Here is a 19,006-nt window from a genome sequence, read left to right as displayed (position 1 = left end):
TTGGAATTGTGAAAGACAATACTAAGTATGTCTCAATTGGAGTTAATAATAAATATATCCGTAGTTAGATGATATATAAGAAAACTCAAAGCCCGTAGTTAGGTGATGTTTCTGTCCACTCTTTTTCTACGCTAGTCAAATAAATTCTCGCATCATTATGTCTGCCATAAGGAAGGAAATCGCAGAATTTCCATTTAGTAGTTAAAAAGCTCCCAAGAGTTACGGATATATCCAACGCAATGTCTTAAAGGCAATCTGTCTCGTTGTGGATTGTAAACGAGAACATTAGCTGGGACAATAGCCTAAACACAATTCCAGCGCTCCGCCATATTTTTTACAATGCGATAAATTAAAGGGGGACTGGAAACAATAAAAAATCCCTTTGTTCTTATAATCAATCAACGTCGTAACAGATTGCCTTTAAAGCTAACCGCTAGCCGATATTATTCTGTAGAAATATCACGGAATCAGAGTTAAAGCAAAATATTCCATGACGAGGCGGACTTCAATAAATGTTAGCATATAGAGCTAACATTTAATTCTTAAAAGCAGTTCTTCGAAATGAATATTTATCGTGGAAATGAAAATTTTCACTTTATATCATGCCTTATTATGTTTCAAGTGATGTTGTCTTACTTATGACGTTAGACTCGTTTGGTTGGGAAGAGCCTTAGGCAAACGATTTACGTGTTTTAAGTTTGTAATTGGAGCAGAACAAACCACCTTTATCTTTACAAAACCACCTTTACAATAACTGTTTGCTCATATTATGCAAATTTTTCTTGATGAAGATAATGGGGTATGCAAATAATCGTGTAAAGGCCAATGGTAACATTAAGAATGGTACAATATTTGTGGGAGATCTTAAGGGGTCAAGAGGGCCTGAACATGACGTTTGCTTGAGCAAATTGCAACATCAAGAAACTTTATTTATTATGTTTCTATTTTAAGAGGAAGTGTGATTTATCAAGAGTAATATGAATCACAGGTAAACCTTGCTTAGCCAGTAGAACAGCGATAAGGTTACATGAAATATTATCAAAAAGGGCCTTTACGTTAACTGCCCACACGAACAGAAAACAGTTTGGAGAGTTTTAGCTTTGGAGCACTCAGCTTGAGCTTAAATAGGGGGAAAATTCAGTTAATGGGTTCGTCGAGAAAAGATTTACTAACCGGTAACAAGATATCCTTAGGAAAATATGCATACACGAGAACTGTACGAAAAGAACACAAACAAAACATTTAAAGGTGTGTTTAACCATATTCAACATTAGAATTGACAAAAGTCTAAACGGAATGGTCTTAAATAAGATTTTGAAGCTGACAATCCAGATGTTGTAAACAGCAACGCTATCATAGCAATAACTGACGTCACAAGTACGAAACACAACTTCTAACGAAAACTTTTTTAATTCTACCACGAACTTGACACGTCAAACCTGGCTATTACTAAACTGAATAGAAAATACGACATTACGGCTTGCATGTTTGTAATTCTACTAAATTCTGACACAAAAACATTCGTGTTTAAACTGAAACACGGGGAATCTTCCATTCAAACATATGGCAATCTTTTCACTTTACTGCTTGCACGCTCCTCTTCGCACAACTGCTGCTTGAAAACCTGGACCTTGTCTACAAAACAATTATACCGGTTTCAATAAATTATAATCCCTTGCACTATATCCACCTCATACAGAATACACCTCCAGATAGAGAGTGTCCATAGCAATAATAATAATAAGATTCAATCAAATCTCTATTAAGGAGCAATGACTATTTAGTCTAGCCAGAATTGCAAGGAAAAACATCACGTGCAGTTTAGTACCACAGGTAAATTTTCCTTTAAGTAAGAGATAATTCAACCCATTACATATTTTTTGGTCGGTTTTCATTTCTGGAAACTGTCTTTTGAATTTCTGGCAATACCATAAATGTTCTGTATTATAAAAAAACTTCTTATAATCAACACCTTGTTCAACTTTAATTGTCATATTTTCTTTTTTAGATAATTATTGATTCAGTCATGTTTAGTTCTCATTCTAGTAACTTTGGTCCTTCCTACTTTCTATGAGTTCTTTTATTTCTATGAGTATTTCTGCCATTATTATGCATACGTTCGAACTGGAAGCGGGAAGGGGAGGGCTTTGGAGGGAGGAGGAGGGAGTGTGCGGGAGGGGAGATGGTAAGAGAGGTTACATTACTATATACAGGTTATGCCAGGGATGTCTTTTGGCGTTTGTATAAACAGCCACATCCAAGGTTGTAGTTCGAATAAGATACATGGAAGAAAGTAGGACACCGGTTCTTTAAAATGTCGCTGCCAAGGCTTCTTTTTTACACTAACTTAGGCAGTATAAAGACATTAACTTAAGAAATGATTTAAATTTTGTTCAAGAGGCATCTAACGTGCAACTTAAAACATAACATGACAATTGGCATGACGTATGATAAAAAACAAACTAACATCATGATAGATGGTCAGAGCAACAGAAACAACAGTGCCTAAACTTTAAAGTGCAAGTCAGATTCTATATAGGTCAATGGCGAGAGTCTGAAAAGTTACCTTTAAGTTGTGTGAATTTTTGGATTTTTTGGGTCAAGATGTCATCCAATCTCTTCACATATTCTGAATAAAGATTAATGAATTAAACGCATGGATATAAATTATTTACCAATTACGAGGAGTGAGAAACAAAAATCTATTAAACTTTGTCTGAAGACATTAAGAATTTTGCTATTCTGTCGGATCTTGAATGGCAGATAATTGAAATTATAGCTCCAATGAGTAATGTTTACAAAACAAGAATGTTGTCTTTTGATCAAAGGTCTCAATTCAGGGAGAGGTTTCTTAGCATCTCCTTGCTCCTTCTTGTGATGCTCCACGCTGGTAAAATTGCAAATTAACGAGTAAAAGAACAAACCTTCCAGATCGTAGGATGTTTCATAAGTTAGAAGGTCAAGCATCTTTTCCTCCTCTCCAAGCATCTCTTTCGTTTGCTATAAGGCATCGAAAACACAAGTTGAAATTTACTTATTATATCATCGCATTTGATTTTATCTTGAAACGACAACTATATATTATTTCATCAATATATATGACGACAAATGGGTGTGGGGGCTAAAGAAGGCTGGTAGTGTCAGTATTCAAGTATGTCTAAAACGTGAACTGAGATTTACATCTAGATGCAGACCAAAAATGACTTGAAAGGGTGAATGACGTGTTTGATTGGTTTCTTGATTTTAGCCACTGACCTATCACATGGTTTAAAGTTCGAATGCAAGCGATGATTTCTATATTTGATCTGTAACCGTAAGGTATATTGGCGCTTTCAAAGAGCGAACAATAATAACTTCGTATCGCTTCCTGGTAGATCTTGTGTTTTTTGTATAACTTTGTTGTGTAATGCCTGATAACCTTTAAATGTATATATAATTGTGAAGTTATGAAAATATAAGTTTGTATATGTGCTAGAAGCAGGCAAACAAAGCAGTTCTAGAAAAATGACAGTACAACAATACCGTGACTGTTCTGCAGAGGCTCTGATAACAGAAGCAAATTATAATTATGCGTACCTCAATACTTGTTTTGTGCTCATCAATCAACTGCTCTTCCGTTTCAATAAGCAACGAAACAGCTTCGTGGAAATTATATAGTTCTTCTGATTCTCCAGCGCTGTTCTGTGCAATAAGACAATGTAACATTAGATTTTAATCATAAGGACTACATGAAACTACGGCAGTAAAGAACCTAAACATTATTTTAATCAATATACTGCAAAACAGCATAAAATAGCGGTGATCTCTTATGGTTGAACGTAGAGAGCTAATTTTCTTTCATGTAAATAGAATACGAGACATTTTAGGTGACTAAACAGCTGGGCATAAACTGTTACATCTTTTGGCCTTCATCTCAACGTCGCACCTCTGTGCCTTCTAAAGACCAGGAAGTCAGGCCGTCACTAGCAGCTCTTTTTGTAAACAAATGGGCTACTTTTTTGAAAAGTGATTTTTTCGCTTCAGAAAATGATATTAAGGTTATGACAGGACGCGTTTTCTTGGCTAGCCATTCCGAAACCCACTCTCGTCGACTTTTTCAGTAAATACATAACTGGTTACGAGACGAGGCGCGATTGGTAATGTATACAAAGAGACCGTGTTATATTTATCTTTAAATGGGGTATTATAAATGTTTTAAGGCTTGGAGAGATAAGAAAGTCGTTTTCAGGTACTTATTTATGAAAACAAAACAAAAGATGAGTTGAAATGTCAATCTTTCTTCTAATTAATAGTTAAGTATCCATTGAGTCATTAAGTGAGATAGATTCAATTGATTTTGATGACGTGTCAACGGCAGGTAACAAACGTCATCAGGGTTCTAGTTGACATTAGTACCTGAAAGACTGACAAGGTTTACCCCGGATAAATATTTTCCATATCAATATCACGTGTTAACCTGCTTTCTCCTTGCACGTATCGTAAATCGATTTAACATTGCTTATAGGATTCTATCGTTCAACAATGATGCAAAAAGAAATAACTTTCAACAAACACAGCAACAATTTTTGAAAACATTACGCAGGTATTTGCCTGCTTCAATGTGAGAAAAAACATGAACAGATATCTTGTTTAGATACAGGCAAAAAAGTATGCCAGTAGCTATGACAAGATGTGAACGAGGTGAAAATGTGCGCTCTATCAACCATTTAAAATGAAGACGGACTGGTAGGGGGGGGGGGGGGGGGGCGTTCTCTAAACATCCTTGTCTTGCAACATTATCTAGAGACACAAAATGAGTATCCATGATACCGGCGATTCGAAAACAAACGCGAAACCAAAGCGAGAGAGCGTACCACCGATATGGCGCTGCAGTGCAATGCTTTCAACGGTTTATACAGAAAAAATATAAACGATGCACCTTAAAAGATACATTCTAAATAATACACCTCCAAGCAGGACTTCAGGTACTGACCTAGCAATTCTGCTTTAAGGCATATTACCCATTGCATACAAAGTCGTTAAACTGCAGATGAAATGCTGACATAAATTCAGCTGCTCTGTGACTTGATTAACTTGGAACAAGCTCTTGTACTTTCAGCCCCCCCCCCAACATCAGGAAGCATGCTATCTATGCAGGCATACTAACTTTAAGGTCGAAATTCGAACTAGCAACTCAGGGTAACGTGAATGACAATAGTATCAAGCTGAAAGGGAGAGCCTTTTCTTCTCAACAATTTCACTACAAATGAATCGCTTTTTTTTTCAAGGGAACATTCACTTGTTACGCAATTAAGGGTTGAAAATAGCGGGGAGTGGGTGTGATAAGGAAGGGTAAAGGTTTTTTAAGGACTTGGTGCCCCATCCTACCTGTGCCTTTTCCTTCATGTGCCTTCCCTCTCCAACTTTAAAAAACATTCTACCTCGCTATGGTCCTACTGCACGTAACAAATTGCTATAGCAGTGGGCCACATGCTATAGGCGCTTTCAGAATGCAAGAAAATATACTTACACTGTGTGTACACAGCATGGCCAGCTCTGCATTCTTGTATTTTTCGTTTCCTTTTTCTATCTCTTCATTTTCATGTTCACCGCCATTGTTATTTTTCTTAGACGGCCCTCCTTCTGGTCCAAGTTCTTTCACCCTAAACAATAAATTTATCTTTCATAATTTTAAAGGCCCTTCTCAAAAATAGTTTTAAAATATTTGAAACTCGTATGGGCAAAGCACTAGGTGTCTTAAAAATTGAGAACAATTAGCTTCTGACTCTCAGAAATAGTTATAATATCGTGAATTCTAGACAAGAATGGTCCATATCCCTAACGATATGCCTAAATACAGTTGTTTAATGTTTATCAAGCGACCCAATAAAAGAGTTTGGCTCAAAAAGATATAAAAATACGAATTGGTACAGATTTGTAACAATAGCATTACATTTATCGCATAGCAAATAAATAAAATGAGCTATAGACCTTAAAGAAAATAGAGCCCCGTCGCCATGAGCCGGTGCACTAGTCGAATCTTGATTTTTGAACCTCTCGTATTAGAGTTTGAAGAAGAGGCGATAAAAGTTGAGATTTGCCAAAACCACGTGCAAAAACAATTTTTTGACGCCATTTCAATATTTTTTATTGTCTAGCGTTGTTTGGTTTACATGCGATAATTTTTGCAAATACTTTGAAGTTTGGTTGCAGAATTTTTAAAATTGAGTTCCGTTCATTTTGAGACTATTTTCCAGGCAGGGCAAAATATTGTTTATATGTTGTCTTCTGTTTTTTATATAAATACAACGGCAATACTTCTGCAGCCCCGATAAGCATTGAACATTAAGACTTGGAGATAAAACTTGTTATTGGAAAAGTTATTCAATATTTGTTTCAATATATATTTCACCACACGACACGACTAATTTTTAACAAAGTGGCACTTCCAAGCCACTGTTTGGCTTCAACCTTTGGCTTCTGTGCAATTGTAATCGAGCCTCATAAAGCAAGGGATTATTTCTTCAATCCTTATGCAACCTATTAAAATTCCAGTAAGATATTTTGACTTACCTATCGGCATACCGAAGGGTGTTTAATGTATGTTCTGTGCATGACATGCCCGGAGACACAGTTGCAATCTTCAAGGAGAAGAATAAGAATTTGACGTTTTTGTCAAAAATGAGGTATTTAGATACAAAATAATCAATAGATTGAATAAATACCAGGTCAACTTAGGTATGAAAGGCTTGAAAATACCAACCCTGACATGATCAAGTAAGTAAATATCGCATCTTTTTCGGTTAATTAATTCTTCATTAAAGATGTCAAAGATATGTAGTTATTTTTGTCAAACACTAATATGTCTACAGAAAGAGAATAAGAAGTAGACGTACCATACATGTTTTGGCATTCTCACCAATGAAAGAATCTCGAAGAACCTGCAGGAATCCAAAAGGACAAACCAGTTGTTAGAATTAAAAAATTCAGGGTGACAGTTTTACATACAAGCAAGACATGCTTATAATTTGCCTCTCTCTCGATCAGTTTCTCTATTAAAGAGCTCCTCCTTTGGCAATTATCTCTAAGTTCATGTATTTTCTAATAACCTTTCCCTTTGTTAATATATTCAATGTAAGGCAAATTGTATCATTTGTGTATATCAATTGTATATTTAAACTAATGTTATGTATGTTTAGCTATACTAAGATGACAACTGACAGAAGTTGCCAAATAAGCTTGGAGGCAGACTGCTTTTAAATAAAGAATTAAAACCCAAACCATAGATTATATATATTTAAAGAACGGAGCTACAAATGAGCAATCGATAGCAGATTAACCTGTGTTAGTTTGCTGGCTCTGAATGGCAGATGGGCTCCTTTTCTTCCCAGGGCTCGTATGCATTCTTTTAGGGCTAGCAAGCTCTTGTTTATCTCGGCTCCTTCCATTCTCGTTTGTCGATCTGAACTCGACGTGTCAGCTCCTCTTTCGTTTCCTGAACGAAAAAGATACATCAAACTTGCCATCTAGGAAATATTTATTCTAGCATCGGATTCAGTTCAAAACAATTTGCATGAACAGGCAGCTTTCCAACAACCTGTAGATTCTAACTCGATGTAGAAAAAATGGTCCAACTGTAACCAGATAATAGGTACTTGATGGGGCTAGCAGAAGATCTTACATTTATTACAGTGGTTTCACAACTGCAAACTGTGGAGTTTTGCATTAACAAATCTCGTACACTCACCAGCAAGATCAATGAGTGAAAACTTCCCATAAAGATGTCCCATGCTGCCATCTTTACCCGGTCCGCTGAAATTAAACACAAGTTGTTTCTGTTATTCAAATTGCTTTGATCGGATGAATTTACTAACAATAGTCTCCAACACTGTGACTACTAGTGGAAGAATATGTTGCACTATCCAAATTATTTGATAGGTATCTGCTACTGAAATGGATCAGCTGAAAATTTACCAGTCAGAAAAAGATTAGCTAAAAGAATGATTATTGTTCTTCGTAATTGGAAGAGATTTGGAACAGTCAATAAAAGTTCCTTATTTGTTCAGACGTTCCTATTTGCATAAAGATAAGTCTGCTATTTGCCAAGAAACTCTGTGTATACGATATACAAAATTGAATTTAAGTACTCCACGTGTAAGAATTTGTATAATGGTGAATAAAGAATACATCAGAAACCTCATTTAATTGATATTCATACTTCCCATTCAAAATAACAAAACTTCCAATCTGTTTTGAGTACAAGAGCTATATACATTTGGTTTTGAACTTCAAATTCATTAAAACTATTAGTTCAAAATGTGGAAGGGCCATAAAACTTGATTATATTTTCAAACTGACTGTCAACATTTTCCAGGTACACGGCAAGCTGTAAAATTCTGAACAAAACATAAAGGACGAGAGCGAGGAAGGAGATGGAAAAAGCACCGTGTACTTACTGTTTGCGAAGAACAATCTGGAAGACTGCATGTGATCTAGATGAGTTTTGATTGGCGGATGTCTGTCCAGAGGTTCTACGAAGTAAGCAGGTATGTTGCTTTACATATAATGACAATAGAGAACATTGATATGATTGATTAAGAAGTACGACTAAATGTGCAAAATCAGTTAGATCTGTAACATATTGGCTCATGAACACAGGCGCTTCCCCTGTCCAATCACAGTTAATCGGTAGCAAAAATCTGAATTCTATTTGCTATATCTCAGTTATTTTGGAACAGATTAAAATTATTTTGCATTTTAAGAGGTATTTCACGGCCATCTTACAGAAAACATGATCCAAAGATAGACATTATGGAAATAAACTTTTATGCCGTCACGTGTAAGAACTTTTTACATGCTAAGATATGCCACTCACCTAACTTTCATGCCACGCTCTATTAACTTAAGGACATCCTGTACACTGTGGACAACAATCTCTTCTAGATCGACAACCTGAAATTCATCAAAAGTAATACATGCTTTAAGATAAATAACTAATAACCAAATATTTTGATAAAAGTTTCTCGAAGGAATCCATACTACTGTTTTCACAACTGTAAAATCTGGAAAAGGTGTTTGCAAATATAAGCCACTTTCTCACTTCGTCACTGGAATTGATGTGGCTGGCGAATACACAACTTAATGAACTGTTCGCTTTGGATTATGATATACATTTCAAGATAGACGGAGAGAGGGAGAGGATAACACATCCAGAGGAGGGGGAAGGTGATGACACACCCAGAGTGGGAGGGGGATTACACATCCAGACGGTAAGGGGATGACTCATTCCGAGGGGGGATGCGATAACAAATTTGACTCTATATTACTGCCACACACCATACATAAACGCCTTAAATCTTTAATGGATCAAAAAGGAATCTAAACATGTTGTTGTCAAGTAATGGTATTATCTTTCTACCGCCACCAAAATTTCCTAAACATATCTAATTTCGAAGCAGGATCCCCGCCTTCGCTGCACGCATGCTATCTACAGACTCTCAAAATGAAAGGCGCCAAAGTGAGATTCTCATTGGAGAAAAAGAACTTACTTGAACCTGCCCTTGTCCATCTTCTAGCACACGAAGTTTCTTCTTCTTATTCAAAAGGTCAAATACCTGAAAAAATGCCAAAATATTCTTTCTTAAAGGTGTTGCTAGACATACCTGCAAATCATAAAGTTTTTGGATTTTCATTGAGGTCACCCTTGGCAGATTTTTAAATTATCCCGGGTATTGGAAAGACACAAACAAGGAAATGTTTCTTGAAACTTCCTTTGGATTTAAAAAGTAGCAGGTAGAGTCAAACTTCCTCTTGGTCCAATGTCTTTATTACATGATCAGTTTACTCTTATAATTTGAAATCGAATTAACTGACATAACTGTAAACTAGCACCAAATCAAAGTACTCAGTACTACAGAAATTTTGTTGTCTGTAGTTCTGAGTTTGTTCTGAGAGTCATTTGACAAAAAAGCACACCAATTGAAAATAAATACGGATACATGGCTCACGTCACTGCTAGTAAGGATCGATAAATATCAGGGATCTAGTGGTGATGCTAATTGGTCAAACTTAACTTTTCGTCCACAATAAATCATTGGATTAGCAATTGTTTAGTAAAAATAATGGATTTTATTATTCGGAGCCAATTTCCTTTATATTGGACGCTCTAAGATTGCAGGTCAACCAAATTGCAACTAGCATTTATTTTGATATAAATAACAAAAAATATACTGAGTAGCCGATATGAAAATCTCTCACCTTTCCACTGTATATTTCGAAAAAACTTGATGACACAACAAGATCCTTGGTACGGTGTTTTGCACTTCGCAATAATTTAAAAACATCGTTTGCAGCTAGAGCATAGATTCCTTGCGTTTTGCCACTGAAATCTCCACCCATTGTCTAGAAAAGAAGTATAGGAAAAGTAGAGAACATCAAAGAAAGACAACATAGCTAGATGAACGTAAATTAGCCTCAATGAACAATGAGGTTGTATATTTCATGTTGAAAGCTTCTATGCAAGTCGGTGCTTATTTACAGGACGAAACTTTCAAGCACACTGATTTTGTGAAACGCAAAAATCAAGTCAGTCTGACTTTGGCTAGCATTGTGACGATTGCAAGCCACCGTCAGCACAACATAGCACTATTCTAGAAACAAATCAACAGTCGGGATCCAAAACATTGGGATTTCAATAACTGGAAAGTTGGTGATAAAAATAACCCTAGGATGAAGCAACCCCAATTTCCAAATCCAATTTCATGTAAATTTCTTGAAGGCAATCAAGTATGAAGGGTTGAACATCACATGTATGACAGATAAATACTCTTTGGTCATTACGTAATAATCTCAGAAAAAGTTGTCTTCAGAAAAACAAAAAAAACAATAAAAAGATTACAGGACTTCATATTTATTGAACAAACTTAGAGGCAGCGAGAATCTTTCACACTTTTAAGCTTTCTTGATGGTAATAGGTGGGTAAGGCACTTACATGAGTTTTGCCACTTCCAGTTTGACCGTACGCAAAGCAAGTTGCCATGCCTTGATTAAAGATCATCTCAACAAGTGGTTTTGCTGTATATCTGTAAACTAATTCATTGCTGGCGGATTCGTCGAAGGAATAATCAAATCTGGATGAAATAAGGACGAAAAAGCAAATAAGTCGCAAGTTGATATAGCTGCAGATCTACTAACAATGTTTTCTCATACGTGCAACATCAACCCATTCACAGCAAACACTTCTCTTTCATTTCAAGCTGAAACTTAAATCGCCCTACGTCCGTCCCAAGCCGTTCGCTTGTGAACAGTTGTGGCAAGCATGGTGAAAAAGCGCCTTTTTAGATCTTTTAATTTTCAAAGATCAAAAGTTTGCATTTTAAACCAGGGTAATTTTGGCTATAGGGCAAAAGCTTCCTAAAACCTTAAGAATTGCCAAGACTGTAGTTAAAAAATATAATATATTTGCTCCTGCTCACCTAAACTTGTGGTTTTCCAAATATCTTGTGAGATCTACTTTCAGCTTGCATTCATGAACCTGGAAAAGATAATAAAACAGTTATTACAGCGAGAATGAACATTTCTAGTGCGAATTTCTGTTTGCTTCTTCATGCATAATATGGTGTATAATATCATCCATGCAAAATATTTTGCTTAGGGTGCATGAAATTATATATCAATTACTTGCAACGTTAATTCATGAGATGTGAATGTCTTTTTATACATAATCTTGTCTTGAAGCCTATAATTTTCCAGAACCTGTTACCTTAAAAAATTTGAATGTTTGCTAAAAGTTATCAAAAATTAAAGGTAATGAATCTATGTAAGATTAGAACAATATGTACCAGGCATAAACAGCACACATATTACTGACTTGAATATCGCATTTTTTCAGCAATACAGTTTGTTTCATAGAGAAAATAATTACATACACACAACGTCTGTTTGTCGATCGCCGTACACAAATCGATATCTTTCATCTTGTGTTCTAAATAAATCAAAATTCACATCAGAGTGAAAAAAGTAGCCAATTGCAAATGCCAAAAAGCCATAAAAATCTATTTTCTAAAAAGTATCTGGCAATGTGAATATGCAACTCGTTAGGACTGGATACCAAAGGAAGGGGCAACCATCTAAAGTAAAGACAAAAATAGAGAAAAAAATTGAGCAACTACAATTAAATTTTAAAGTAGATATCTGATAATCAGCACGTCAACAAAGAGAGGCACATTTTTCATTTCTATTACGAAATCTTTTATCCAGCCGACAACCAACCGATAGTTGAAAATTGACAAAATCGGCGAGACACTCCTTGTTAGACATAATCAGTTACAATCCAGGCTAGACATAATCAGTTACACAACCATTTAAACGTTTAACCTCTAGCTAGAGTCACCTTAAGTAAACCTCTAGCTAGAGTCACCTTCAGTAAAGTATATGCAAAAGCAGCAACAACTTTACTATAAGTTGGAAAGAATTAAACAATAAGGATCATATATCATGTGATCTGTCAACGGTAGATACAATTTGGAGAAAAGATGTCGAAATAGAAATCGCAAAAATATCTCTTTGTCACCGTTCTGATTACCTACTTTGCCAGACTGTAAAGTATTTTTTTTGTGTGGGGAATGCCAGAACAATAATTTTGACCTGAATCTATTTCCTCAACTTAATATTATACAGTAAGAAAATGAATAAAACACTAAGTCTAATAAGGCTCTATCTTACCCTTTTTATTCAGAGGCCTTTTTCTAACACAAACGCAGATCTGGTGTTGTTCTATCTATAAAATAATAATTTTACATAACTCTTCACAAATAAAGGAGTTTGGCAAGGTACCAGTCAAAAGGCATCAACTAAATTTTAAGGTAATATCAAAAATACTTTTTTTAGTTGTTAATGAACACATGCAAGTTTAGGTCTAATCACAGAATGTCTTAAATGACAAGTTTATGCATGTGTACAAAACAATTATGAAGCTTCAGCTTTTTGCAATTACGTTGAAAAGCAAAGCATCAGTGACATCTTTTTTAGAAAAAATACTTTGAGGATAACTAATGCGTCAGCATAAAAGATTTCTAACTACCTTTGATGATATGATGATCAAGTCATGAACTTACTGGGTCATTCATTGTCATCAATAGCTTATCATTCAAACCACCTTGAAACTCTCTAAAACAGATAAACAGAAAAGGTACTTTTCATAGTTTTCGAGAAATACAAAAAATACTAAGAAATACCTTTAAACTCTATTATTGTCTTCACATTCTGAAGTGCATGTGACTATATTCAGTAATTTAACCCCTTACCCTAGAATTATATTTACCTTATCATTTTCAAGAATTCCCAGTTTGGATTCCCTGGATCCAGTTCAAGCTGAAGTTTTTCCTTTTGCTCTCTTGCTTCATTCTGTTTTTGTCTGTAATGAAAAATACAGTTATCTTATTCAAGTCCTTTCTTGAGCATGAACTAATATATAATTGAATTTTCATATATCAACTATATCCTCCATAAAGAATGAAGTATTCACAGAATTCACTTGGTTGCATAACAAGCTCATAATATCTCACATTACTTTTCTAATAATTTTTGTAAAGTAGCTGATCATATCATTGAATGGCAAATGCACAACAAACTAAAGCCTAGTCAATTAACCTTCTTTCCTCTCTGTTCTTCTTTAGCCTTTCAACCTCTTTAACACAATTAGATCTCCTTCTAGAGGCTAAAAAGCAAAAAAAATGAAATTAAAGCCAACTATACATATATATAAAAACTTAAAAGTGTTAATCTGTAAAAACAGCAGCTCTTTATAAGGAATGTAATGCATTTGGCAATGCATTTATGAAGACTTTACCTGCATTGCCCTTGTCCAACAAAGGTTTACTTGGTGGAACATTTTCATCTGATGTTTCAACACCATCAAGGCCCCTTGACTGAGGAGGTAGATCTTTAGCTTTCTGTGCAACAGCTGTTAACCGCCTCCCTGCAAAACATAGATCTGATTTTGTAGATTAACCTAAGAAATGCATCACTTCAAGGATATATAACATCATTTTGAATTATTTAAAAAAAAACCAAATACCAACAGATGATCACAAAAAAGTGACACATTACCTCTCTGTGATATGACTGGTGCAGGCTCTTGGAGTTTTGATGGCTAAAACAACAGAAGATAGTGAATCTTTTACACGATTTGCTTTGAAGCACAGCTCACTGTTTTATGCTTGATGTGAAAAACAGGCAGCTATAAATCTTAACAGTCTTTCTACATTTTTCAGTAGACAAAAAGCAAAGTTTTGATATCACATTAAGTTATTTGACCTACTAAATTCCTTGGTGCTAAAAGTAAACCAATCAATCCAGCTTTCCAGCAACATGTCAAACCTTTGACATCCCCAATAACAGGTGTTGAGAATTAAATCATTGTTGGTGGGCATTTGAAAACAAATTCTGTAATGGGAATTTGACAGAGTAACAACTTTTGTAGTGAAGGTTTACTTATCGTTTTTCTATTATTAAGCTGTTATAATCAGGTTCATTAGCAGATTCTTTGGTAAACATATGTTGGAACAAAGAGGTTTTATGATTATGGTTTTTCAAGATCTGATATACAGGCTGCCTTTAGAATCCAACCACAGAGTGTAAAAAAGCTAATTGCATGGAATGCCATGATATGTGGATCAGTTCAATAAACAGCTTTCAACACAAACCTTTGATACTGATGGTGTTGCATAGCGTTTACTCCCTTGCTGCCGTGTTGGCTTTTGAGGCAAATTCTCCAGGTCTGGATTTAGAGCATAAATTTGCTCAATGTCAATCTAAAAGAGATCATATCTGGCATTCAAACATTAAGTAAACAAACAAAGCATTGTTTGGTTGAACATTTTGAAAAGCAGAATAACAAAACAAACTTAGGCTGTTTTCTGATTGAAAAGCATGTTTGCCTTTGCTTGCGTTTTTCATTTTGTCTCCACATTGGTTGTTCAGCTGAAAGTGTGTAGGAGGACAATGTTTATGGACATGTGATATGTTAACAACATTTATGAATTGTTTTATGAGCCCTGAGGCTGAAGTGCCATATCAGAGAAATGATTGTAACAGTTACATAACAGATTTTGAGTCTGACGGATTTTTAACATTATTTAAATCTAAAGAATTTTTAAGCAAAAACACTGTTTTCAGAAAACCTTCTGTAAACTGTTCTTGTTATAAAAGTTTGAGAAAATGATATTCTTAAAACAAATTCTGTAACGTCTGTCCAACATCTCACAAGAAAGTCTATGTTACAATGTCTATGATTTTATGGATCACAAATAGCTCAGGGCTGTTTAGGTCTGTTTTCAAGAGTTGAAAATACATCTTGCATCTCACATTGCATGTAAAACAGCAAGGCAGTTAGCTAACAAGCAACAATGCAGGATTCTCTCTCTTTTGGTATTGTTGGCAATATTCTATAAATTTCTATTGAATATATCTTAAATCATTTTAAGGCCCTTCCAATATTCTATGTAGTGAAGAACAGTATGAATTTAAGGAAAATAAATTGTGTACCTCTTTGCCCTTAGCCTCACCATTTTCATACCATTCTACCATGACACTGTTCATATCTTTGTTTATACCACTTATCATGGCAGAATGGACTCTTCCTACAAATCAAATAATTATGTTTATTTTCCCATGTCAAATTTTCATATACATAGAAAATGAAAAAAACACAAGGAACGTTGGTATAACTAAAAAAGTTGTAGTATGCACAATAAACCATCAAATGCTTTATTTTGATAAACATAATTTTTTATTTGTTTAAATCACAAGCTTTTGAGAGAGGTATATAGTTCAAAAGTACACCTTTGCAGGCCTTTCTGTGAGAAATAACTCGTGAGAAATAGCTTTGAGATGTGGTTAAGTCAGTTTACTTATATTTTCTGTGTTTTGATATACCAGCTTTGTATTGTCTGTCACTTGCTTGGTTCACAAAAGGTACAATTTACCATTTTGCACGAGCGATCAAACGCTCACGTGGTTTGGTTTGCACGAGTGCTGATGCGATCGTGATCGCTTGCGTCACACGAAAAGGCCTGCCTTTGTGGACAAGCAAGAGATGCCTTTTTCTTTGCGTTGGCAGGATAACAATCCATAAGGCCTGGTTATCTTTGATTTATCACTGTCAAACCCAAAGGGTCATATACCCAATAATGAGCCTCCATAAGGCAATTTTAGTACAAAACATCACTGTTAGCTTTGAAACACAAATTATGCAACATACCATTCAATCTTCATCTAATATAGAAGAACATATTAGTATATGCAGATGTATTTTGTTTGTTTACAGATACTCCTACCTATTTAAGCTGGCAAATATGCAATACACCAATGGATTGGTCAGTGTGTACAGTATTCTGACTTGTCATTTATATAATCACACATAGCCCTGACACTATTTTACAAGCAAAATAGAAATTTGGCAAACAAAGGCTACAGTTAAGCAATAAACAAAACTGTATCATGCTAAACAAAAATATATTTCTTGAAATAATGAACCAAAAAAAACCTTTGTCACACCAGAATTACAAAGCCAAGTTCTATGATGGATAAATTGATTTTAGCATCATAAAAGTTCCAATACAACCGAGTGTGCTTATTTGGGAAGCATATAAAAATACAGCTTTCAAGCCTCAGCCTTTCAAACCAATTTTTTCAAAGGCACACATAAGATATCACATCTCTACTTATCAATTATTCACAAGTACTGAGAATAAAAGCTCTTAATGGTTACATCCATTGCAATGTGCTGCTTATGATTAATTTTTGAGAGCTATCAAGTAAAGATAAGGTTGCATTAGTGATATCTGAAGGTAATGGTAAAATGTAAACCTGCCAAAATAAACCTGTTAGTTCAAAAGGAGCAATATGCATTATCGCTTTGTCTGTGTTTCTAGAATGTCTTGTCATTATTTCCTGTTCCCACTTCAATATTAATAAAAGGTTAATTGGGTTCTTTTTTATATGGGCAGTGAAGCAATTTCTTTCTGCTTGCAATTACTTTAGCAAAAATGAATGGAAGTAAAAGAAGGCCTGTTGATACCAAACAAGAATAGAACTGCAAAGCAAAGAATGCACAGTAATTAATATATTAACAAGTTTTGTATTGGAAATTTGAAACAAAATTTTCATAATTGCTACCAGTGCCAATTACTTGCAAAAAATTTAGTTTCCTCCATTTATATTATAGGAGAAATGGATGCTTTGGGAGACAGGCCAAATAGATATACCTATTGCTGAAAATAAAACCTTGCTATTCTATGAATATAGCTCAAATCTACAAGGAGAATTTTGATGCTTAGCATTGCTTATTTTTTAGGTTAATCTCTATTTTCCATCATGAACAGCTTCTCAGGAGACTGAAAGGAATGATGCAGTAATATCATTTTCCGTTTATCTTCTTACAGTATATAGAATACTGCTTTTAATGGATGAGAAACTAAAAAGTTTTTATGATTACATAATTCATATAATACTTTTTTGTAAGTTCTGTGAATAACCTGAATTTGAAGGGTTAATTAATAACACAATGCAGGGTTTGGCCCAAGTTTTGGGTATTATTGCAATTTGTCATCATTCTAAAAAGTTTTATTTGGGATTAAATCTGGGATGTAGTCTACCAAAATGACTGGAATTTGACCAATTTTCCGTCAAAGCTGATTTTATCCTTTTATTTTCCAATTTCAGTATCAAAATTTCAAAATTAATATAGAAATGCTATTTCAGAAATGTAGAATTTGCGTTGCTCGCAGTGTTTGCAAACGCTGAATGAAACATTGCAAATAAGCCCCTTCATGGTTTGCTCTAGATTGACAAGGAGGAAATAATTTAAAAGCAGCAAAGCTCAAGTTGCAAAGATGCTGAGAAAATAATGTAAATTCGAAATGTTTATTTGATAATGGCCTAAGCATCTATGAAAATTTGCTGCAACAGCATCAAGCTTGCGGTGTTTCTTACCATCGCTTCGTTGGATATCAACTTTGTTGCCGAGCGTGAGCGATTCGTGCACCATCTTCTAAAGCTGTTCTGAAGCAAGCTGATACGATATACTGGCAGAGAATAAAAAATTTCCGATAACGCTGACTGTAATCTAAGAATCCGCCATAAGTTAATTTTGAATTTGAACGGTCGTCATGCGAAACCTATTGAAGCCATGTTTGAATTACTGCAACCTCATTGGCTGAAACAACGGTTAGACTGGGGGGATACCAGTAATCGCATTTTCTCGCGTTTTTTCCGCGAATAGGTTCCAAAAGGGTGGACAAAATGATCTTATTTGGGAGTAAAAAAGGGCCAGACATTACAATCAACGGTTTAACAGTAAATACCACGATTGCACGTGTTAGTATTGTCTTAACAACATGTATGCATGAAGCAAATCAACTCGTTTTTGGGTTTTGTAATAAGTCACTGGGGTTGGAGGGGTTTTTCCCCCTTAGTTAGTATGCTTTGATGTGTTCTTCACTATCTAAAATATAGTCTGATAAAAGAGGGCCTCGATTTTTAGGTTTCACAATTGCATAGGCAAAAATAGCTATTTAAAGCCATATTTTAGGATCATTTTAAAATTAATCTAAGCCATGGGCTCTGACGCAGGTTGGAAAGTGTGTGTGGGGGGGGGGGGGGGGGGACCAAGAAAAAACTTAACAATCGTAACAAAAGATTTTGACTTGGGCCTCCCCCTTCATCGGAGGCCCTGTATTTTGTGCGAAACTTCAAAATTGAAGTCAGGGGCGTAACTAGGCCAATAAGTTTGGGGGGGGGGGGGTGAAAATGGTTTCTGCTCTGCAAAATTGGGTGGTATCCTGCAGACCTCAAATCAAAGTTATAATCTATAGGATGCTAATGAAAGCTTTACCAATGTAATTTTTATTTACCAAGGACAAATGTATAAGCAATAAAAACAAATTTCGAACTTACTTGCCTATGAAATATATATTGATCTACGTGAGCGTAAATTAAATTTCAAATTTGATTTTTCTTTGCACGT

General features: G+C 35.1%; 1 protein-coding gene across 1 annotated transcript; it reads right to left on the bottom strand.

The window, feature by feature from the left end:
* Positions 1 to 92: 92 nt before the first annotated feature.
* LOC135694910 (kinesin-like protein KIF2A) lies at positions 93 to 18,178 on the bottom strand. The gene is made up of 25 exons (XM_065213792.2): positions 17,974 to 18,178; positions 15,526 to 15,620; positions 14,685 to 14,792; positions 14,089 to 14,131; positions 13,829 to 13,957; positions 13,630 to 13,696; positions 13,301 to 13,393; positions 13,095 to 13,146; positions 12,703 to 12,757; positions 11,907 to 11,962; positions 11,454 to 11,512; positions 10,970 to 11,108; positions 10,237 to 10,380; positions 9,528 to 9,593; positions 8,855 to 8,931; positions 8,436 to 8,510; positions 7,727 to 7,791; positions 7,320 to 7,474; positions 6,876 to 6,920; positions 6,553 to 6,620; positions 5,510 to 5,642; positions 3,577 to 3,681; positions 2,925 to 3,000; positions 2,567 to 2,629; positions 93 to 1,635 (listed from the first exon to the last, which is right to left on the bottom strand). Exons 1-25 carry the CDS (start codon positions 18,026 to 18,028, stop codon positions 1,556 to 1,558), a joined length of 2,103 nt encoding a protein of 700 aa, XP_065069864.1. The 5' UTR covers positions 18,029 to 18,178; the 3' UTR covers positions 93 to 1,555.
* Positions 18,179 to 19,006: the final 828 nt, after the last annotated feature.

The sequence above is a fragment of the Rhopilema esculentum genome, chromosome 8 (genome assembly GCF_057945365.1).
Source record: "Rhopilema esculentum isolate cy_ngs chromosome 8, ASM5794536v1, whole genome shotgun sequence".
Classification (NCBI taxonomy): Eukaryota; Metazoa; Cnidaria; class Scyphozoa; order Rhizostomeae; family Rhizostomatidae; genus Rhopilema; species Rhopilema esculentum.
The sequence above is the reverse complement of the archived record's forward strand: the minus strand, read 5'-3'. Positions and strand labels throughout refer to the sequence as shown.

Coding starts and splice junctions, on each gene's coding strand:
- LOC135694910 (XM_065213792.2), bottom strand. CDS start 18,028: ATGGTGCACGAATCGCTCACGCTCGGCAACAAAGTTGATATCCAACGA. Junction 11,109..11,453: donor TTGGAAAACCACAAGTTTAG/GTGAGCAGGAGC, acceptor TATTTCATCCAG/ATTTGATTATTCCTTCGACG. Junction 8,511..8,854: donor GAGCGTGGCATGAAAGTTAG/GTGAGTGGCATA, acceptor CTTACTTCGTAG/AACCTCTGGACAGACATCCG.